The sequence below is a fragment of the Anastrepha ludens genome, chromosome 4 (assembly GCF_028408465.1).
Source record: "Anastrepha ludens isolate Willacy chromosome 4, idAnaLude1.1, whole genome shotgun sequence".
Lineage (NCBI taxonomy): Eukaryota > Metazoa > Arthropoda > Insecta > Diptera > Tephritidae > Anastrepha > Anastrepha ludens.
In genome coordinates this window covers 82,005,163-82,029,466 of record NC_071500.1, presented here as the reverse complement: position 1 = coordinate 82,029,466, position 24,304 = coordinate 82,005,163, and the positions used below count along the sequence as shown (strand labels likewise).

The window sequence follows — 24,304 nt, the reverse complement described above, 5'->3', positions numbered from 1 at the left end:
CAGCTGTCAGCCCACTCCCCGTTAGTTTTTCGTATTGTTCTTGGCGTAGACGGATTCTTGGATAACAGTTTCCTAAGTCTAGCCACATCGTTAGTGTCTTCCATACTGCTACAGAAGTCTTTCCAAGATTCTCTCTTGGCTTTACGTATCTCTTTCTTGTATACTTTTAGCAGATCCTTATACTCTTTCCAACAGAACTCATCGTCAGCCACTTTGGCTAATCTATAGAATTCATGTACTCTACACCTTTGTGCTCCTAATTCCCTGTTCCACCAAGGAGGCTTCACCTTACGTCTATTACGTGTTGGAGGGCAGGATCTTTTAAAGGCTTTGTCAAGAGTAGTTGTAAACAATTCAACCCCTTTCTCAAGCGCGATGTTTGACTTGTATTTCCGGGGTATTATTGGTGTTTTTGATAGTATATCCCTGTAAAAATCCCAGTTCGTATTCTTAGGATTTCTGCATATAATAGGTGCCTGGAAAATTAAAAGTATCTGTTAATATTATCGATAAATAAGACGAAAAGTAGAGAACCCAAAACACTACCTGGAGTTACCCCAGAAGTTGCAATGAGGGGAGCAGAAGTTTCACGCTCTATAGCAACAAGACAACTCCTTTCACTTAGATACGATTTTAATTATAGAAGGAAAACCGAGTGAAAGCCGAGACAGCCGGGGCCAGGTTGGAAACAGTTGACCTGGACCTACCTGTTACAGATCTATGCTGATTGGAAGAAATTCGATTTTTCGTAGCAAAGTATATATTTTCTTCAATAATAGCTTGGAATAATTTGGAAAGCTTTTTATATAAACATATTCTCAGTTTGACCACAAATAGAATAGTTTCAACTTTTCGAACGTTTTGCTAGAGAGCTAACTGAAACTACCCACTAGAAGTCATTTTATCATGATTTGTTCTAAAATATTAACGATATTGAGTTGGGACGTTTTAGTTGTTAGTATATGATATTTAACATTTATAGAGGCGTGAAATTTAAATTACCTATGTCAAAGCACGCACATTTTCATTAAAAAAATAACTGCATAATTAACTTTTGATTTACATTTTATTTTCGATTAACTTTCAACAGGGATTTAATGGAAGAGCTGGTTGTCTATATACGCGAAGCAGTTGATAGAAAACAAGAAAACATGCGACGTCGACGTCGCCGAGATGCTTTACGCTTGCAACTTGTACGTGTTTTGGAAAAAATTGCAGAAAATGGAACATTTGGAGTAAGGCAAGTGGTTTTGAAGGAGACGGCCACAGTAATTGTTACAAATATGCGTGATTACGCAGTACAAAAAACTAAGATGTTTTGATTGGAACAGAAAAGTGGCCATTAATCCTGAAAGCAAGTCATAAGTAGATCATTTGAGCAGAACAAAAGTTGTTTACAGTGTGTCAAAATTTTAGTCACACAAATTTATTTCATGTGTAATGGGTCGATTTCTGATTTAAATATTATATTGTATGTTATGTAATTGCTATACCATATTATAATATTGTTATACTGGTGTGTAAGTGTGCGGTAGAATTACACGAGGCTCATTTTCTTGGAGTATCTTAACCACTTAACTTGCCTTTTTGGGTGCCAATTCGACTCTTTATAAAACTAAATTAAATTAAACTAAACTCAAAAAATTTTTTTTAAATATAATATTTGAGTTTCACGAATTTTTTTTTAACATTTTTGTCGTTAATATAAGAATTTACCTATAATTAGGTGAAATATTCAACTATATTAAACACAAATTACGGTAATATTTGAAGTTATAATTCCAGGCTTATTTCTTTAATATGGGAAACAAAGCATTGAAATCAATATATAAATGCAAATCTGTAGTCGAGTATTTCTATCAATTATGAGTAAACGTTTATATTGACGGCTTTTGTGTTTTCGGTAATCTCAACTAAGATTTTCTGACAAATATTTTTGTAAAATATTTTAGTCCTCGCATGGCGGATTTCAAAAGACTTTTTATGCTTTTCTTAAAAAAAAGTTCAAATTGACCCATGAAAAGAGAAACTAGATAGTTGAAATGTTCCTCAAAAACTATCCTACTAGAAATCAGCTTCTTACACTTTTACTTGTGAAATAAAAATTTGTTTGACTTTGGTGTTATAATCTTTGTTCAATAAAAGTGCAGTACTTTCAAGATTATATGGCCGCATGTAAAAATATGTTGCAAGTAATGCTGAATTGAAAATGTTAAATAAATATATGCGTATATATATTTTTATATGCAGTACGTGTGTGTTGGAACGGGATACTATGTCCTTACATCCTACGTTTGTGGAATACATTGAGGGAGCCATTCAGTATCTATTAGCTGAAACAGATAAGGACAATACCAGCATTCGAGAAGTGAAAGCGCATTTTTGCAATTTCATACGCAAAATGATTAAAAACTTTTCTCGTAAGTTTTCTCACTGTAAATTATTTCTATCTTACAAGAAATTTGCATCTCCGACTGGCCGAAACTCGAATGTATTAGGGTATATGCACATAAATTTACACTTTTAAAATTCATCTCAAGTGTTTGCGGTGCACATAGGTACATGTAATTTACCATCCCTTTTCACCATATGCACTTTCTTAGCCATGACATAAATATTGGGTTGCTCAATAAAAACATAATTTCCCACCAGTTTTGTTTTATGTGTTCATATTTGAATTTATTTGGAATGAACGGTCAGTCGGCAAAAGTCCTTTTATTGTAGAGATTTATGTACATACATTTCTAAAAAAATGTATTTTTTGTTTATCTTAACACTTTAAAATTCATTTTAGTGGAATCGTGTGGCACACTTCTGACGCGCGAGCTAAAGAGGAGTCTCTTCAATTTGCTCGCCACTTGGTGCGGATCATTTTCAAAACCATTGGGTTTCACATCACAGATTGGTCATACTCCAGATGAGGAAAAACTACAATTTAGCGCTTTGCAGGTAATGTTAGCTTTAGTTTTTTAATTGCATTTGGTTCAAATCTGTGGAAAAAAGTGTAAAGTGTATTATCTAACGTTTTTTAAGAGCTTGAGAACTTATAATGATAACACAAAACAGAAATATTGTTGAAATGATTTGTTTATTATAATCTGGTAAATAATTTCAGGGTATTTATTTTTTGAATACTCGTATGTTATGCATATGCCACCTGCTGCGGCTACGAGTTGCCTGGTCCATTCGACCAATCCAATTTTGACTGCTTTGTTCAATAAATCTAAATGAGTCCAATCTGAAAAATGGCTACGCAAACGATGGTTAATTCTTATGCGAGCTGTATTTCATAGGCACGTAAGCCAAGATCCTTGAGCAACAAGTTGAGCGCAACGACGAATCGACATTTCGGCGTCTTCTTCAACACTCCGCTAATATGAACTTCGCGAACAGATTTATTTTTTAAGGAAAAATAAAACTAACTCACGCTTTTCTATTGAAAAACGCGGTCCTATGGTTAAAAAAACAAGCGTACTTAAAATTTAATAATGCTTTATGTTAAACTTACCTTAAAAACTCTTGCATACTAATACGTTTGTTGAAACTTCTTCTTCTTGATTGGCGTGATAAGCGCTTACGCGATTTTGGCCGAGTTTAACAAAGCGCCAGTCGTTTCTTTCTCATGCTAACCGAGGTTTTTAGTACTCAATTGCCTACTTAGTTCAACGTAGCACTTGTTGGCAAGAGATATTCTTGTTTAGATTGCAGGCTGACGTTGTTATCGGTGTTAATGCTGGTTACTAGTTAAACAAAGTCTTTTACAACCTCGAAACCATATTTGTCAGCAGTGACGTGGGTGCCGATACGTGAGTGCGCCGACTATTTGTTTGATGACAGGAGGTACTTCGTTTTGCCCTCGTTCACCACCAGACCCATTCGCTTTGCTTCTTTATCCAGTTTGGAGATGTCAATATTAGCGGCATACACCAACAATTGTACGCTCTTATAAAAAATTGTGCCTGAGCGTTTAAGTTCTGCGCAGGCACGATCTTTTCCAAGGAAGTAAGGAAGTTAAGGAAGTCAGACGACTGCACTGACCCTGTCTGAAACCTCGTTTGGTATCATACAGCTAGGAGAGGTCCTTCCCAATTCTGACGGCGCTGGTGGTATTGCAGCATAGCCGTATTAGTTTTGCAGGGACACCAAATTCAGACATAACGGCATATATGTAGGCAACTCCTGTTCGTGTTTTTCGTTTATTGAAACTTGTGTCGGAAATAACGGTACTTACTTTTAACTGCATAATTTAGGCTGTGGCGTGAACTCTCTATGTTTTGTGCACACTTTTTGTATTTTATGTTGAGAAGTGAAATAAAGCAAAATAAATAAGATGTCTGCATACTCTGTTTTTCCATTTTCACAAAATATAATAACATGTAACAGCACCTTACAAAAAAATAGGATCTGCGTCAAATAAGATGTGAGTGACTGTATATTTGGACGGCTTTAAGTTTTGGTTTTATTTATATTTTAGAATTTTTATTTTTATAAATTTATGATGTATTAAAAAAAAAAAAATAAAAAAAGTGTGAATTTTGTTGAACTTAAAATTACAAAAATTAAATTTGTAGATATAGTGGGTAACTTTAATATTCGGTTTTTTATTATAAGGTCGTGAATTTGAATTATGCTTAAATAAAATTTGAAATAAATAATTTTTTTATTAGATTTGAGTTTGATATATTATATTTATTTCAATTCAATATATTAGCAATGAATAAAAATTGAATTGCCCTAAACAAAATAGGACAAGAAAACGCACAATAGTCAACCATTCATTCAACATTCAGTTTTTCAATACGGTAGCAAAATAGTTATGCAGAAATGTTTAAAATTTACCAAATTAATATTTAATACTGATTCCACTGTTGCTAATAAATTTCGATAAAGGTTTTGGCATGTTTTTAATAATTTTTGCGAATATTAAAGTATGTATATTGTATATTCATTTAGAAACGTCAAGGAACAAATAATTTTCAAAAATCTACGTTTAGTGGTAAAATTTGCAACTAGGTCGCAGATTATGCACAATAAATTCACCTCCACAGTTAAATGTTAATAATATAATAAAGTTTGCTAGCATTTTCCCAAACATTGTAGGGTGGCCTACAAGGTGAAGTCCAAAATAAACAAGACTGGCGTCATAAAAATGGTTTTGATGGCGCCATCTTTTTAATGAGCAAATGTGTTGGAAGTTATATCCCTAGCTGACTTCCAGTAGTCACCGAAAACTTCATCAAATTTGTTCGTAAATTTATGAAAAATGATCGTTGAAATCAATGGAATCGGAATTGAATTTTAACTGATAATTTGGGCTTACGAAAGGTTTCAGTCCGCACAATTTAACTCAGGACCAAAAATTGCTCAGAATTCCACATTCGAAAAACGTAATTAAAGAGGCGAGAAAAGGTGAGAACTTCCTTTACAACATTGAAGGTCCCAGACGAGCCACTACCCAAAAAATCGTTTAGAGCAGTCAAAAATCAAGTCTATGCTCATTTGTTTTTACGATTTCAAGGGAATTGTCTACAAGGAGTTCGTGCCAACTGGCCAAACCGTCAATGCAATTTTCTATTATGGTCCGGCCAACGGCCGGAAACACTCTTTCGAAGAGCTTATAGATTGCGCAAAGCAGTGTATCGAGGTCAGAGGGGATTATTTCGAATAAATATACTCGAAGTTATCAGAACAAAGCTCCTGCCGTTTCTATTTTACCTCATTCTTGTTTATTTTGGACTTCACCTTGTTTATAGTATTTTTTTTAATTCAAAAAAATTAACATAAATTAATTTTCTGCGCTATATTACTGATTTATTCGAAATAACAAATATCTAAATTATTTATAGAAACCGATTTGAATCATATAGTTGCCTCGATTGGCCTCGCAGTATGTAGTGTAATCTGTTAATCCAGTTTTCCAAAATCTTAGTAACGGTTTCTGGTTCTATCTAATGAACAGCTGGTTCGACACTCACCCTAAATGAATCGTTAATAGCTTGTTTGCATCACATCAGTCCTTCACGGCACACCACCACCAAAAACATTTTAACGGCGCCAATCGTATCTCAGAGGTGACCAATTAACATCGCCGAGACGGTTAATAATACGATTAGCGAGTTTAGCGCGCAAAATATCCATTGTACCATAGGGAATGTGGCCATCCTACTAAAACCAAAGATCTTCCAAATCCTTATTTCCATTTTTCATCACCAGTAACGATACGGTTCAAAAAACTTTAATTTTCAAGCCGTTGTAGCAGCTGAGAACACACATTCACTCTCTGTTGTTCACTCTCCGATGAATTTAACCACTGAGCTATCATATCGACTGTCAAATTTGGCTCAGCTTCCACGAGTTCGAGCAAGGCGTCGGAGTTAAAGACTTCGGGACGACCAGCGCGCGGGGCATCCTCCAAGTCGCAGTTACCACTTCGGAATTTTGAAAACCACTTCTGCGCAGTCCTTACACTCACGGTATACTCTCCGTGGACAGTGTTTATTTCTGCAGCAGCAGTTGTTGCATTTTTACCACTTTTATAAAAAAATACAAAATATGCCTCTTATAAGCATTCCAAAGCTCCATTTTATTTTTTAACAAAATCACTTGTTGAATGCACAATATATCAAAGAAAATATAAATAGTTCCGTTATATTCCGCGAAGAATTTTTTGTATGCAAAAATCGTACAAAAGTGAAATTATGGGTAAAATACGCACGAACTTATGGACTGACCTGATACAATGTAGATATCAAAGCATAATAACATTTTACACAATTCACAGAAATTAAGGCACATTCACATAATGACATCATTTTTGTCCAACCTTGTTTAGCAAATTTATGTTGATGTGGGATTAGAATAATGAAATAGTATATGATTTTTTTTTATATAAAGAGCTATATAGAAATACAATATTAGATTTAAAATATCATCTCACAGTATACTGATATTTTTATACTTTGCGCCGCCAGTGGTAAGAGGTAAAGAGGAGCTGTTATTCAATTGTCCACACCGACTAGAGGACAAATTATTAAGAAGAAGGTAGAATCCGCTCAAATTTAAAAATATTTTTGTTCTTCCTAACCAAAATGCAAGTATTATTCTTGGAGATCTACTTATAAAGTCGTGATAGTATAGATGACGGTCACGTAAATTCATCCGTAGTGAAATTGATATCCACTCGAATATGAATGATTCTGTAAACAGGTTCTACTATAGAGACCACCAGTTTCGACCATAAGCCAAGTCGCTTTTCAGACTAAAGTTAGAAGGCATATCTTTGAGTTTATTAACGCCCACTGGAGGCAATTCACTCATGTCATTTATTCTAAAGATCCGACATTGGGGGCCAACCAACACTTATTGTAGATGAAGACCTAGCACAGTACTTTCTGCATACTTGAACAGGTTAAACTTCTTATCCATATTATATGAATACCCCGACGTACTCAACAAATGCTCTGCATTTAAAGGGGTTCCTATGTTGCTTGCTCCCTCTTCACTTGTACTCTTAAATCAACATATTCAATCACCCCTTGATAGTAAGTTATACGCTGGTGGAACGACCTGAATTTATATCTGTTCTAGGACAGTCAATTCAACAACATTCGTCAAGAAATTACGGAGAATGTTTTATACTGCAACAACAATAACAATATGGATTCCTTTGCATACACATAATTCATTAACATATATTACCTATGTATAAATAATTCATTAACCTGAATATCAGGAAGATCAACATGGTTGAGTATATATACTAAAATAACAACCCTTGTTCACATAAAATTTGAGTCAAGAACAAATTGCCGATGAAATTTAAAGAATAGTGTTGCGAATAATTATTTTTTATTTATGATTCATCTGTTACTAAGTTTATTCATTAATTTATATTAATATTTTTTCTCAACATATTTTTATCTAACAGGCACTATCTGCTCTACTTTGCTGCGGACATATATTTCACCCACCATATCTCTCAGATTATGGTATTATTTACGAATGGCTGGATATGTTGCTGACATCCAAAGATGAAAAGGTAAGTAAATACGGTGTTATGTTCTTTGTGCTAGCTGCTTTCAATTCATCTATCACCTATCGCGTAGTGAACGAACCAACAAATTTTCTTTGAACTCAGCGTTGCATATGATTTGGCAGCACTGCATTATTTTTGTTTTCACAGCTTGTATAGAAAACAATTTGAAAGCAATTTGTTGTGATCAAAGAGAAGTAAACGAGACAGAATTCATCTAAAATTATACAAGTAGACAATGAACAATTAAATCTGGTAAGAATAAGCATAATCCGTAAAATATCCCTACTTATGGATACTTAGAATCAATTACTTGAGCATGTCGGAGATCGCTGAGCACAAACTTGTTTGGAAATCGCTAAACTGTTGTTGCTTTCATATAAAAATGGTTCGTTTGGCGAGCAGAGAAGTGGTGAATCTAAGCAAATAACACTATTTTATGGAATTCTATGTTCTTATGTACTATATATACTTATGTTATATTAAAGTTATTAAATGTTATGCCACGTTATGTCTATAACAAAATTAGTGTTTACATAATTATTTAGTTTGGGCATTTGTATTAAAATTAAAACGTTATTCTTCCTTATTCATAGATATATTTGATGGCTCGTGATACAGTCGTTTTATTGCTTGAGTCGAATCCGGACAGTGGTGTGCTACTTGAATGGGTTATTGATCGTTGCTACACATCAACCCCGCGTGAAGCGGATGCTTGCTTTTTGGCTTTGGCATCAATATTTAGTGCAAGGTATGTGTCTATTATTGCATAAGTAAATATCAGCGCATTTTTCACTAAATCACCTATTTCTTTCACATCATTGATTTGCAGATTTTTATTAGCTTAAGAAGTATTTTACTTAATTATAATTTACTTATTTTACTTATTTAATGCCAACAAATGTTTATAAAATTGGTTACTTATTGGTATAAAAATCACACTCTAACTTTTATGGAATGTTTTGACAAATGTCTACAAACAGGCTTTTTTCCCAAGTTAATGTTATGTAGCCCCAACAGTGCCTTTATCGAAAGGAAGTGTTGGCTAAAATGAGGCACTCACCGTGCAAGATTGAGTAAAAAATGGGACTGGCATCGATCTGAATAACTCAATATTTAACGCATGAGCCTGATGCGAATTTTGCACAAATACCTGTTGTTAATGCCGGCTATTGCGAAGACAGCCGTGGCAGCCACATAAATGAAATGAAAAAAAAAAATTAATAATAAATATTGAGAATTATTGGTCCTTCGAACAAACCAATAATATACCGACAGAAAATTGAACTACATAGACCTATACAATTTTAAGCCATTTTCGTGTAGAGTTTAGCCACATGTATATATGGCATGCTTGCATATAACTATGTTTATGTGTAACATAACCGCTTCTTTTGCAGTAAGCTGAAACACGTTGCGACCGTTGCTTTAATCTCAGTATTGTGTATAACTGTGGTGCAGGAAAGGTACAAGCGGAAGATACGTAAAATTAAATTTTTTAAATGATCGACAAAATGCGTAAAATTACTTCTCTTATTATAATTGACGAACTTTTGTACGAAAATGAGGAAGAAGAGATGCAACAAAAGAAGAGAAAAAAAATCTGGTCCAAAAATTGGCTTTTAAAAAAAATCGAATTTTCGAACGAGAGGCTGCTGAAAGAACTGAAGGAAAATGAGCCAGCGGACTATAAAAATTACATGAGGATGGACGAAGCCCTGTTTAGAAAATTGTTGGACTTCGTAAAGGCCACAATAACGAAACAAGATACCATAATGAGAGAGGCAATATCAGCAGAAATTAGACTGGCAATAACTTTGCGGTATCTTGCAACAGGAAACTCTTTTGCGGACTTCAAATGTTTATCAATTTTATTGTATTCATTTTTTAATTGTTCGTATGCTTTTTTTCTAAAATTTTTATTTTTATATTTTTCACTACTTACATATATCCCACAGCTCTCTCAAATTTTTATATTCGTTAATAAAATTAACATAATTTTCATTATTTTCAATTGCCATTTTTTCCTTTTTCACTTTATTTTACTCCGCACGAACTTTTTTCTTCGCTTATGTTCAACGAACTCGTTCAGTAAAAGCAGTAAACAATGATACACACGAAGCAACGGTTGCAGCAACCTATCCCAAAAATCAAATTTATTTGATATTTCAGGCAACAGTTGCAGCAACACGAAAATCAATTGGCAACACAGTTACACACGAGGCAACGGTTGCTTCAACATGGCCGTGTTGCTGCAACGGTTGCCTGGTGTGTATTTAGCTTTACGATTATTTTTGTTTTGCGTTTCTGTTTCTTTGAAACTGCCAAATTACTGCATTTATGATAGTTTCGCGTGCATATTTATAATAAAAAAAATATTATTTCATTTATTTTTCATTTCATTCGAATGCATTTATGGGAGCATGAAAAAAGTAGAGAATTTAGCTTTCATAGCATTTCCAAACGCAAGATGCCCAAATAAAATAAATTTTTGCAAATAATGTTTAAAAAAATCGTGGAAATCAAAATTAAATTTAAATGATAACAAAGTTCGATATGGCTTACGCCAAACTCTCTGGGGTCTACCATGGTAGGCGAGCATCATTTTTGTCTCATCTGAGAAAATAACGTCATCCCAGTACTCTGTGGGAAGTGATATGTGCTCGGTGGCAAATCGCAATCTTTTATCAACGTTTTGTGCTGATAACAGGGTTTTTTCCTAGCCACTCTTGAAGAATATTTCGCACCCTAAATACAAAAGGGTCACAACTCAAAATGTTCCTTCTGCTCAAATATGAACGAGACGTTATCAATAAAACGGTCCGCGAATGACATATGGCAAAAATAATTTTTTTGTTTTTTGGTAGGACTGTTATAAGCTTACATGGCAAATTTCAGCGTGATATGTCACATAGTTTGTTTTCTGTGCTACTGTAAACAAGTCAAGCTCGAGTGTGGAAAATTTTGAGTTGTGACCCTTTTGTATTTAGGGTGCGATTGGTGTTTTTGCAACACTTTTCGAACAGTTTCATGAGAAACTCTTAAGGGGGGAAGCTGGTCTAGAGCGCAAAAAATGGGCATATTTTATGAATTTATTTTGACTCAACAAAGGAATCAATCGAAAATCTGTGAAATAGGTTTAATAATATAGCTTTCATGGTACAAATACAAAATTTTTCGTCTGAATTAATTTCAAAATGGCCGCTGTCCAGCAGTTCTCCTAAGGCGCCTTTTTTCTAGTGGGTCCATTGCCGAAGACGTAAACTCCTTAATTTTTGTCCTGGATCAAAAAATAAAATTTTTTTAGTTTCTATATAACAACAGAAAGAGACGTACGTAGGATTTTTTCGATATTTTGTTTTTTCGCGAAATGGTGCACGTTTGAACAAAAAGTTACAATTTTCACTATAAAGAACGACATAAAATTGTTGATTAAAAAAAAAACTATGTAATATAAATAAAAAATCCTACGTACGTCTCCGGAGAAAGGTATTTCGAATGTATTGTCAAAATTTCGTAAGAATCGGTAAAGATTTGTTCGAGTTATGTCTTCGGCCAGTTTAAAAAAAGTGATTTCGAGAAAAACGCGTTTAAAGTTGTAAGTAGCGTTCGGGGCATACCTGCGAGGCACTGCCGTCGAATGAAAAATTTGGGCATTTAGACATTTTTGCTGGCATCCCTCATTTGGTATATTATTTCTAAGACCCTAAAGCACCTTTTAAGACAAAAAAAAATTTTTCGATTTTTTCAAAATTCTAGACCAGCTTCCCCCCTTAACCCGTAGTCTTTTTCCGCTTGAGAGGGCTATTATAAATAGTTTTAATAACTTTACGTTCAATTCGCTGCGTCACTTTTTTTGGTCTGCCTGTAGACCCTTTCAACTCGAGTCTTTCTTCATTTTCAGCACGGTTTATTATATTATATACAGTTCTAATTTTGAGGGAGAACATATCGGCGATTTTTCTGGATGATTTGTCTTGCAACAATAACATTCTACATGAGGCCACCTCATCACTATTTACTGCAAGGAAAGTGCAAAATCGCAAGTCAACTATACTAAGAGCACTGGAATATGCTAACAAACTGGGAATAACCTCACGTCCACAATTAAGGCCCCCAATTAGCTCACCGCCTTGGCATTTGAGAAAGTCTTCAGTCCTTTTTGGTTTAGCTGCATTTCCCAAATCCAACACCAGTTCATTAGAATACCAGCGTAGGTTTGGAGAATACGTCGCACCATTTAGACCTGAATGGAAAATGATTTACACTGATGGTTCAAAAACTCTAGACCACACCGCGTTTGCAGTAGTGAATGCTGATGGTGAAACAATAACGAAGGGTCAACTACCTTACTACTGTTCTGTGTACACAGCAGAAGCTATAGCAATATACAATGCCATAATAGTTGCAACAAAAACTAATGAAAAAACAATCATTTGTTCGGATAGCAAGTCTACAATATCAGGCATCATGAACATAAGAAACAAATCACCCCTTATTTCAAGCATACGGAACATATTAATTGAGCATCAATATAAAATCAAAATTATGTGGATTCCTGGCCACGTTGGTATTAAAGGGAACGAATTTGCCGACCAAAAAGCTAAGGCTGCAGCAATGGAACCGTTGCACACATTTGACTGTATTCTTAAGAAGGACATCTGCGGACTAATTAATATAATAAATATTTGGAAGCAAAAAGAACTGAGGCATGGAGAACAGTGCAACACCATTATGCAAGCTTAAATACAACTGGCGCTAAACCCAACTATCAAGCCATATGCCGTACCAAGGACATCACTGCATTCATCCGACTCCGTATTGGACACACAATCGGTACACACTCCCACATTTTAATTGGTGAGAGGCCACCTTCCTGCCCCTACTGCACCCTGTCAACATTAACAGTTAAACACCTGTTGGACGACTGCACGCATTTTATGAATCTCAGGAACACAAGTTTCAACAACCATCTTCCATCGGAAATACTAAAGACTCCTTCTCAGGAAAACATTGAGAAAATGACAGATTACTTAATTAGAGCGGATCTGAGAAAATTGATTTAAACCATAAGTCTCTTTACTTAAACATCTATGTATATCCTATGAATTTATCTTTCACATAACTTAATTTCTTTAATTCTTATGTTGATAGTGCCTAATAATCGTTTCCAGAAAATTTACTTTCTAATAGCTTAACTTTTGTAGTAAAAATATTCTTATTAGAATAGTGAGCCGTAAGCCCTGGCAGCTAGTGCTCCTTTTATTGTAAAATAATAATTTATTGTTATTTTTTCATATATTAAATAAAATAAATAAAATTTCTTACCCCTTTCACATTCCATACCATTTGGAAAAAAAAACCAAAACAAATGAAATTTGCGGAAAATAACTGCATTTTTTGTTGTTTTCATCAGTTATGCAAAGTTTTTTTGACACTTTTTAAATAGAGTAAACATCTTTTTGTGTTGTTGTTTTTGTAATGTGTGAGTTTATTAATAATTGTTGGCGTCTAATAGTCGTAGACAAGTACAGTAATGGAATGTGTGTATACATTTTTTGATATGCTTTTTTATTTGTTGTTGGAATTCTCGATCAAAGCTAAAATTTAAAATTGTTCTTCACTATGCAAAGATATTCTTGACAAACTGTACAGGGTTGCCAATATTCGACGGACCCATCTGGCAACCCTGTATTTTTTGACAGAGACGTCAGATCGCTTAATGACATATCGCGTTGGAAGCGTCAGTCCAAGCAGATTTTTACCATGGAACAGTACACGCCACGTGAGCGCTCCCAAATTGTTGAAATTTACATTCAACAAAAGAAGTCAATTGTAAAAACTCAACGTGCATATAAAAAATTAAATAATGTGAAAAGTGCGCTTTCTAAGAACACCATTAAACGTTTGTACGAAAGGTTTTCGACTGGTGATGCTCTTTCTAATCCAAAGAGGTCAAATCAAAACCGACCAAGGCGCCGTCAAGGACATCCCAAAATCGCCCTTCTCAGCAGTTGGGCATTGCTCGGACCACTTTACAACGAATTATCCGCATTGATTTGCATTTATTCCCGTATAAGATTCAATTGACGCAAAGATTGTTGCCTGGGGATAAGCCTTGTCGATTCGAATGGGCCCAAAGAGTCATCGAAATCCGTCGGGTCCGTCGAATATGGGCAACCCTGTACATATGTACGTTCATATATAAAGAATGTGAAGTATCCTTTGGGGGGAAAAAACAAATGGCTTGAACAATTATGTGATGATTTTCTACATTTTTTATTGCGGTATTTATATAACTGTAGGTTATTCAATTTGTTATTCTTTGGAAATGGCATACAAAGATTCAAAATCAATCACGCAAATTTTTGACATTTGCATGCTCATGCTCTCTAGTGAAAAGCCTCATAATGCTGAGAAACCTATAAAAAAAAAACAACCGACGAATTGAGCGAACGGTCTTCATGGTTTGTATATTTATTGAAAAAGCAAAACAAATCGAAAAAATAAAATAATAAAATAAAATAAAAAATAAACAAAAATGTTCTTTGTGCTTCATTTTTTCACACGGAATGAAGCGATGTTGTTGAGAACCTTTTTTTCTCGTTTCCCATATTCAACATAACGTAGATTATCATTCCTTGTTTATGTTCCGATATTTTATCTACAATTTGCAATTGTAGAACACTTATACCATAAATTAGTCTGGAAGTGCGTGTGACGAACATAAAATAAATAAATCCAACTTTCTTCGTAATATTAAATAAGAAAATTTAGTGTTTGACATATCTAATTTTTTTTTGAATAACTTTTTTGCTAAAAAAAAAATGATTGAAAAATCGAAAACACGTGCAAGAGGTAGATTTACTTATGGCATACATATAAGCTACTGGACATCCATGCTTAAGCGTCACCAGGAGCTATAACTTTCTTTTGTTTTTGAATCCATTTATTTATTACTATCTGTTTTTTAACATTTAGCAATACTTTTATTTAAAACTAGGACATTTTACTAGACATGCATGGAAAGCACCCAGTGATGCAACCATTTATAGATTTTTGCTTATTAGCATAATGAGTCTGTTGTTGACTTCCTCTTCAGTCTGTTAAAAGAGATCGTCGTGAAAGTTATTTCTGTAATTGAAGAGTTCGGGTGCGATTGGAGTCTTATATTGAGTGATGTGGTAAACTTTTTTATTTATTCAGCTATTGTGAGAAATTTGATACCCAGATGTATTTGGGCATTTGTGATGTAATATGGTGCGTTTGTAATCATTCTTAGGTTTTTTGACTGGAATCTTTGGAGTACTTGGATGTTAAAGTTAGCTGCAGTGTCCCAGAGTTATATGCCATAGGTCCATATTAGGTTTTAGATGGCTGAGTAGAGTAAGAGCTTTTGAGAGAAACATGAGAATTTCGATTAAGTACCAGATTTCGGAGTTTGATTCCAAGTGCTTTATGTTTAGTGAAATTATGAGGTTTCCATGTAATCTTGTATGTAAACTATCGAAGTGCATACCAAGATATTTCGATACATTATTTTGGGGTATGATTACATTGTTGAGTTTCACGTGAGGGCAAATGCTTCGATTGAGAGTAAAAGATACTTGAACTGATTTTGCCTCTTTGGATTTTATTATCCAATATTCCAACCATTGAGTTAAAATATCAAGTAATTTTTGGAGTTTAAAGGAATCCTTCTGGAGATTAGAGTCAATTGCGAAAACTGCGTAGAGCAAGTATAGGATTGGGCCCATCATACTGCCCGGGGGTACACCAGCTACATTTTCACAAAGTTCAGAGTGTTCTTCTTTTTGCTTGACAAAGTGTAACAATTTATGGGTAACCTCGTTTTTATTTTGCTTAGCAATTCGTCATGCCATAGTGCCGAATTACATACGGAGACATCTGGAAGGGAAACACTGGAAATTCTCTTTAATACTGTAACACTTTAGCATCTTGTGGTTCGAATATATTCTACAACCCGCTAACATGTAAAGCGGAAAACGTTCGTCAACAATTTCTTAAATATTTCAATGAAATTAACTTGAGTATCTAGAAATGGGGGGAAACATTAGAATTCAACATAAACATGTCCCATAACTTTTTTAAATTATACCTACTTTTCTAGCAAAAATAATCCTGCACTTCCCAAGCAGCGTTTGGATGTTTGTCATCGTAGATATCTTCCGTTTGATTGAAAACCAACACATAACTCAGAACTTTCTCCCACAAAAGAAGAAAACAAATGAGGCAACTGTCAAAACTTCCTCTAAGATTGGAATTACGAATAAGAAGCACAAAGCGTGTCGCCAGTACGGGAGACAAATTCCCTTCTCTCTTCCGCGGCTGTCCTTCAACCCGGAACAAAATGTTTCCCTTCCAAATGTTTCCCTGTGTAAATGGGCACAAACGTGGTCAAAGGCTGAGGATATGTCGAGAAATACGGCTTTACAATACTTTTTCTGCTCAAAAGTTTTGTGAATACTATTTGCGAGTGTGTGCGCCTGTCGTGTATCTTTCTGAAGCCGAATTGATTGAATTGGAAATCTTCTTCTGGCAGTTGTTTAAGTACTTCTCCTGTGATGAGACCATATCTGGAGGCTTTCTTTGTATTAAGCTTTTTTATTGCCGCTTTTACTTCTTTCTTTGAAATTTTTTTATGCGTGGACCTATTAGGAAAATTAGTTCAATGGAGTCTTTGAATTTTTGACCAGTGCTTAGCGAGTGGTGTGAAAATTCGGGATAAGTGCCGAGCAAATGTGTGTGCTTTTTCGAGATCTGATTTAGCCCATTTAATAGTTTTTCTTTTAATTTATCTTTAACCACCAGAGATACTTGTGTGTATTATCGCTTAGTGAGCGAGGGTGTTGAGTTCCATGCCGCATGTTGAAGGTAACTTTTACAAATGTTTTTAAGCCATGGTGATAAATTTTGGCAGGAATGTAATTCACTGATATGGTTACCTAACAAAAACAAAAACAGAACTCAAATTAGTTGACTTAGAGCGTCACCTGACGGTTGTTCCGGGAACGTTTTCCAATAAAAATAGTTCAGTTTCCGACATTATTAATATTCCAAAGACGGCACTTTTTAAAAGTCAACTGCTTGGCGCAAGCAAGTTAAAAGTTCATAGAAGGCTATTATACGCGAATAGAATCCGTGCACTAAAACCACCTCACTCGCGCGAATTAGCTTAAGCTAATATTCGTTAAGATCGTGCGAGTAAAATTCGCTGCCACACGCCTACAACGCTAGTAAAGTCTGAACAACTTCGAAAACCACAACGCCTGAAGGGCTGGTACTACAAGAGTAAAATGTATGTAAATCTGTCAAGTAATGAAGCAATGAGATGGGTGTGAAGACCTATCTTTTTGTTTTCAATTGGGCCAGACTGGATAAACAAATGTTTGACTAGCCGATGTGTGTTAAATTTGGTACAAATAAATTCAGCTAGGCTCCAACTACGGGATTTGCTTTGAAAAATACATACATACATATGTAAGGACATAAGTTCAAGTATAATCTTTTTGGAATCTAAAAATGATTTGCTTGAAAAGGAATCTGCATATGCATCATGTGGCCATTTACATATGCTGACATGTACACATGTATATTATGTATGTGCATGTGATTCCATAAACTGTAGTAATATCTGTGAACGTGATTGCTTCTTTCAAATTAAAATTCCTTTACATCTCAATGGATTTCCCAAAAGGTTTTATCCTCTCCTTCGCCTAACTTTTCGTACTGGCTAATGACCACAAATTTACATACCTATGCCACTAGATACATACAGTTTCTCATACATTTCTTCATAGGAAAATATTTGACAATGGTAAATGTGGGTATTGATGAAATTAGTATTTTTAGGTCATATTCCTGTAAAATTTTTTCCCATTTCTTTTTAATGCATCGTATCAAGTTGTTTTTGTTTGCCACATTCTTTTTCAAATGCGACAATGAATTTTCAATTGGGTTGATAATTGGGCTTTGGGCAGTAATATCTAGCGCTTTTGAGCAATTATGTAGCAACCAAAGCCTGCATTTGTAAGACTCGTGCTATTTATACATCATCTTAGTACAATTTGAATAACAATGTATTTGGATTTTCTGGATCAGTGAGTCCAAATTTTTGCCCACTTCCTTTCAATTTGTTACGTAAAATGTCCAAATAGTCTTCAATAATTTTAATTCCACATCTTTGCCCCAAATACAGGTCCATAATATTGGGTAGTCGAAAAAGTCTTTTCGTATTTCTACTCAAACTTCAACTACTTTTTTTTATATTTATAATGAACTTTAATAAACCAAATATGTAACATTTTGGTCGACCACCTTTTGCCATTTTTCTTCTAGAGACATTATTCCATCAGTGAAAAACTTTGTGGTTTCTCGGCGAAAAACTGCGACAAGTAATTTTCACAGGCTTCTCTTGAAGCCAACTTTACTCCATTAAGGGAGTTCTGCATTGACCGAAACAAATGGTAGTCCGATGGTGCAAGGTCAGGGCTATATGGTGGATGCATCAAAACTTCCCAGCCAAGCTCTCCCAGTTTTTGGCGAGTCATCAAAGATGTGTGGCCTAGCGTTGTCCTGATGGAAGACGACGCCCTTTATTTTAAAGTATAGAATCAATCGTTCCGAGCAGTCTGGAGCTGCTCATAGTGAATGATTCCTTTCCAATCCCACCAAACACACAGCATAACCTTTCGAGGCTTCAATCCTGGCTTCGCGACCATTTGTTGAGCTTCACCACCCTTGCACCATGATCATTTTCGCACATTATTGTCGTATTTGATCCACCTTTCGTCTCTTGTTACCATTCGGTTCAGAAATGGTTCGATTTCATTTCGTTTCAGCAAAGAATCGCAGATGTTAATTCGGTCCATTCAATTTTTCACAGACAATTCATGGGGTACCCAAACATTTTGATTTCTTTTTGTAACCAGCCTTTTTTAAATGGTTCAAAACCGTTTGATGATGAATGTTTAGTGCCTTGGCGATGTCATGGCAGCTTATGTGACGGTCCTGGTCAATCTTTTCCATAATTTCATCGGAATTTTTCAATGATAGGTCGGCCGGAGCAAGGTGCATCTTTCCCATCGAAATTTCCAGAACGGAAGCGAGCGAACCATTGTTGTGCTACACGAACTGATACAGCATCGTCTCCGTAAACTTCACAAATTTCGTTGGTGGCTTGCGTGGCATTCTTCCCTTTTTAACACACTTTTATTAGGTCGGGTTGTATGTATGTATGTATGTATGTCTTTGAGCTTAATTTTCACTGGCTTCTAAAAATCTGATCGACTTGGAATTTTGCACACCTATCAAGGACGGCAGTGTGAGACGGTGCATTATCGTGATGCAAAAACCAAGAGTTGTTGGCCCATAATTCTGGTCTTTTAAATCGAAAAAAACTGGCCAATGGTGTGGGGTAGCCGTTTCTCAGGCTCCCTCCACGGAATAAGTTCTTCATCCCGATTACTTCTTTATCACGGCCGATAACTGCATAGCTTTAGACTCACAGTCGATAAGAAAGGAATCAAATATAACACGAATATATCGAATCATTAATTCACTGACTGCAATGATAACAATAATTTTCATTCATAATAAAAAATAGTTTAAAAAAAAAGAAACTAAAAAAAACGCTTTTTTGCTAATCGAACTAAAAAGTAGAAAATAAAAAATAGTTTAAAAAAACTAAAAAACACACTTTTATTGCTAATCGAACTAAAAAGTAGAAAATAAATTTTAATGACAAAGAGACCTATAATGAAGTAATAGCAAGGGATGCTTGATATAGTAAATATTACAATCATCAATAAAAGCGTGTTTTTTAGTTTTTTTAAATTATTTTTTATTTATACAAAAATTTCAAAATATAACGAATTTCTTCATTATTTTCACTGAATGCGAAGCGTGAGTTAGAGCAAAAGAAAGTAGTTTGCCAACATGAACATGCGATAGTACTGACTTTTTTCTTGCACATTTTGACGAATATTTGAGTTTAAGAGAACTCTTCTGTTTTTCGTGACCTACTTTCACACACTGGCGGGCTTCCAAATCTTTTCAAATAACATTTTATTTATAGGATCCAATAGAAGGTGTTAACAAAGTGTTCTGCTAGAAAAAAAGGAATTCAAAGTAATAACACATGGGCTGAAAAGTCCCGGGCCTAACACATAGATGGCACTTGGCTTATTCCATACACCGCTTTTTCAGTACTTCTTAATACAAACCTCAAAAAAAAAACAGCTATTCAAATGATATTTCATAATTATTTCATGATGTTCTATTCATTAGTTCGTGAATTATTGCCCTAAAAGGTGACGCCACTTTTGTTATTTTCAAAACAATCAAAAATAGTTTCTTGTTTTGATTTTACACTGCTTAAAAGTGTTATGAGGACTCAATCGTTGCCATCGATGATGCACCACGCAGTGGACGCCCACACGAGGCAGTAACACCAGAAAACATCAAAATCCACATAATCGTTTTGAATGATCTGAAAGTGAAATTGCATGAGTTAGCTGACATCCTAAAAATATCAAAAGAAAGTGTTGGCTTTATATTGCATGAGCATTTGACTATGAGAAAGCTCTGTACAATGTGGATGCTGCGTTTGCTTACGGACGTGTTGATGATGGTAAACCAATGACAAAACTACAGGAATTGAACTTCGAATCGCTCCCACATCCACCGTATTCGCCAAATTTGGCTCCCAGCGACTACTGGCTGTTGGCAGACTAAAAAAAATGCTCGCCGGTAAGAAATTTCGCTCGACTGAAGAGGTTATTGCTGAAACTGAGGCCTAATTTGAGGCAAAAGATAAATCGTTCTACAAAGGTGGTATTTAATGCTAGAGCGGCGCTGGAATGATTGCGTTTTTCTGAATGAAAATTACGTTGATGAATAAAGCTAATTTTGAACAAAAGAAAGAAAACGTGTTTTCTTTGTTAGACCTGGGACTTTTAAGCGCATGTGTTATGCCATAATTGAATCTAATGAGAAAATAATGCTACTTACAATATTTCATTGTCAAAAGAGTTATGAGATAAACTGTATGTATGAGGGCTGTGTGATAATTACCTGGCCTACAAATGAGGTTACCAATTAAAAATTAAAAAAAAAAAATTCACAATATTGTGATAAACGATCGCAGAGTGAAAGTGCTTGAGATTGCTGAGATCGTGAGTATTATCAAATATGAAAAACCGATGAGGTCATTGCTGACGCTAATGTGTGTTGTGAAGGGTTACAGGAATCATATTTTTTAGAGGTGATACAAAAGATAGGAAAACGTTGGTCTATGAGTATCAAGCTGGAAGGGGATTATGTTGAACAAAAAATTGTTTTTGTGTATCACGGCCAGACACTTAACATACAGCCCTCGTACGTACGAGCACACATGTGATTTCATAGATAGTCAGTTTTCATGCTCGCTGAATTGTTTTTAATTGCTTGCCGTTACTTCGAAAGAAAACAAAGAAGGAAATGTAAATTCGATTCGGACCGAACTTGAAACATATATCTGCGAACTGTTTACTAAATTTAGTAAAATTTGGAAGGGCTGTTCACATTTGGACTCAGACGAACATACGAAAATTAACATACAAGCAGTTTTTGACCGATTGTAATAATATTTCTAAATGTTGGATCTAATTTAGGTGAGGAACAATAGCAATACGTGCAATAAGTTCAATAAGTTTGGGCGCGTTTTATTACCCACTTATCGAGATATACGCGGGCGTGGCACCGCTCATTTTTTTAACTTGTCTTGTATTGATTTTTCATTTTTGAGTTCATCATTCGTACTAACCCACTCTTTCGCCTATTTTCAATCCAAACCTAAACAACACCTTGACCAATCTGCAATATGTGTAACAAATTTCATTGAAATGCATTAGTTTGGGCTTGAGTTATTGTGCGCAAGAACGGACTGACATGATTAAATCGATTCCTCTCATCATTCTGAGCATTTGAATTATACAATGTCTATGTCTATATCTAAACCTCCTTTCTACGTTACTGTACTATAACGTCATAAGCAACAACATCGTAAACAATCCTTCACCAATCTAATCCCGAGGAGCATTGGAGTGCTGTACGCGCAGTTCATTCACTGACAATAGGTTATCAGTTAAGAAGAGAAAGCGAAAAGTTGTTTGGTGTTGAGTTAAGCTTCTTGGTTCGCAATATAAGAGTGCCGGCTGATAAGTTCGCGGTCTAAAGTATTTAATGAACGCGAAGTATGATGTTACATTTTATATTTTCCAATATAATCCATTTAATTAAAATCAATTTTTTCACATCGTAAAGCACTATATATTACTGACAAAAAAATCCTTAGAATTATCTTCGAAACGGTTTTCTAGGCCGCCTTCGTCTGATTGCCGCCCGAAAATCCTCGTGTTCGTGATTGCCAGTCTTGGACTGCAGGGTGAGTGGGGCTATTTTCTGTGAATTCCACAGCTTTTAGGACCCCCTTTGCAAGACGAAAGTTGTGAACTGTAACATCACTTCGCTGCCAGTACACTTGAAATGAATGAATGAGCTCATTACTGGCCGTTCATTGCAAATCTTTTAGCATGTAATCGATTACTAAAAGCTTTTTTTGCCGACCTTATCTCACCAATAACACACCGAATTTTGACTTCCAAGTCGTTTATATTAGTTTATATCAGTAACTTGACGTACGCCCAAAAAAACGAATGCCATGCTGCACCGTCTTGCTGGAATTGTTTATGTGGGCAGCGCTCATTGTGGACAGTTATGCTAGTTCCATCTTTTAGCCATCTTAAGAGTATAGTTTTTTGATGGCCGAGTCTTGCAATCACAACACACGGTGACTTTTTGGAATGTACGAGTAATGGTGGCTCAAGAGTTTTACGCCGCCTCCGAACAGCATATGATTTTTTATGAGGAGCTTTTTCAGTTCAAAAATACACTCGAGGTTTGCCATTGCCTACCGAGAGGCGACCTCTATTGGAAAAAACGTTTCCTTTTTTTTCATTTGATGTTTGGATGCATGGAGATTCAAACCTGAGCACTTTCAAAAGGTCATGCACCATACCATTTGCCTACGGCTGCCACCAGAGTTCCGATTTCGCTACCTGTGACTACTTTTCAACTCATTTACTGACGCACATAGCGATGGCTTCCGATCCGGCAACGGCTGGTTCTAATACGCGCGTATATTAGGCCATAATCGTTGATGAAAACCTGAACGTATCGAACGTATTGAGTTATTGAAAATGACGCTGTGGAATATTTTTCTGCACCGAGGATGCCTGTATTCCATCGTTCCCACTTAATCGCTTTAAGTACCTCTGCTTGCAACTTCTATTGCATTATTTTTTTATTTTAAGTACTTATTAGTATCAAAGTAGTAGGTTTGAGTGCATTTTATATAACTTGTTTTTTTATTTTATTTTATTACAGAGAATATCCATGTGACCACTACACATCTGTCATCACAGTCACACTTCTAATGACCGGTTGTCCACGCGTTGAAGTGCATTCGACCGCTCTGCAATTGCTACAAATCTTGGATAAACGTTTCTTTGGCAGCGTTGCTTCACTGCACAACGAAAACGAAAAAGGTATGTTTGACAATCTTCCATCCACAATGTAGCACGCATTATACTCGTAACATGAACAAAAATTATATTTTCGTATGTTGAAAAATGTTATGAAATAAAAGCTAATGCATAATTTATGAGATGGATTTCCTTGGGTCGCCATCAGTTGGTGCACATAGAGTACAGCTGAAATAGTGGTTAGGACACTAAAAAAGTGGAAGTGGAAGTATGGCAGCTGTATATTAGTGTGAAATTAATACGTTTTGGCATAGTACTGGGCCGCGGTCGATGCCCAGCAATTGCTTTCGGCTGCTTACTTGTTTATTTTTAGTTAGTATTGTGGAGAAATAATTAGGAGGAAGAGATAATCAAAATTTCGTTCGAACTTAGTTTATATATACTACAGGGTTTGATTGAAAAGTAATGAGCCTTCCCGCGCGGAGCGTCTGCCAAGCGATCAACCGAATCGGCTGGTGGGGGAAAATGGTCGTTGGACCTTCCCCTTCTACTAGAAACTCTGGGACCGGCTGGCAACAGAGGTGCAGTCAACATCCGCCCAGTCCGCGCGTGAAAGCTGTTTTAAAAGTGTGTTAGGATTTTGCAGTGGCGAAAATGCAGCGATCGTTGGAGCAACGTTACTCGATCAAATTTTGCGTAAAGCTAAACAAAACGAGTACCGAAACCA

General features: G+C 35.5%; 1 protein-coding gene across 3 annotated transcripts in view; it reads left to right on the top strand.

Moving 5' to 3' along the window:
* Nucleotides 1-23,751, top strand: part of LOC128859990 (protein furry-like) — a 67,888-nt gene extending 44,137 nt beyond the window's left edge. Inside the window, exons 12-17 of one of the 3 annotated variants that reach the window (XM_054097183.1) lie at nt 1,091-1,240; nt 2,251-2,420; nt 2,795-2,949; nt 7,928-8,038; nt 8,629-8,783; nt 23,480-23,751. In XM_054097183.1, the coding sequence (XP_053953158.1) occupies nt 1,091-1,240; nt 2,251-2,420; nt 2,795-2,949; nt 7,928-8,038; nt 8,629-8,783; nt 23,480-23,672 (934 nt within the window). In that variant the 3' untranslated portion in view covers nt 23,673-23,751. The remainder of the gene's footprint in view (nt 1-1,090; nt 1,241-2,250; nt 2,421-2,794; nt 2,950-7,927; nt 8,039-8,628; nt 8,784-23,479) is intronic. The other 2 variants (XM_054097182.1, XM_054097184.1) reach the window with 2 other exon arrangements.
* Nucleotides 23,752-24,304: the final 553 nt, after the last annotated feature.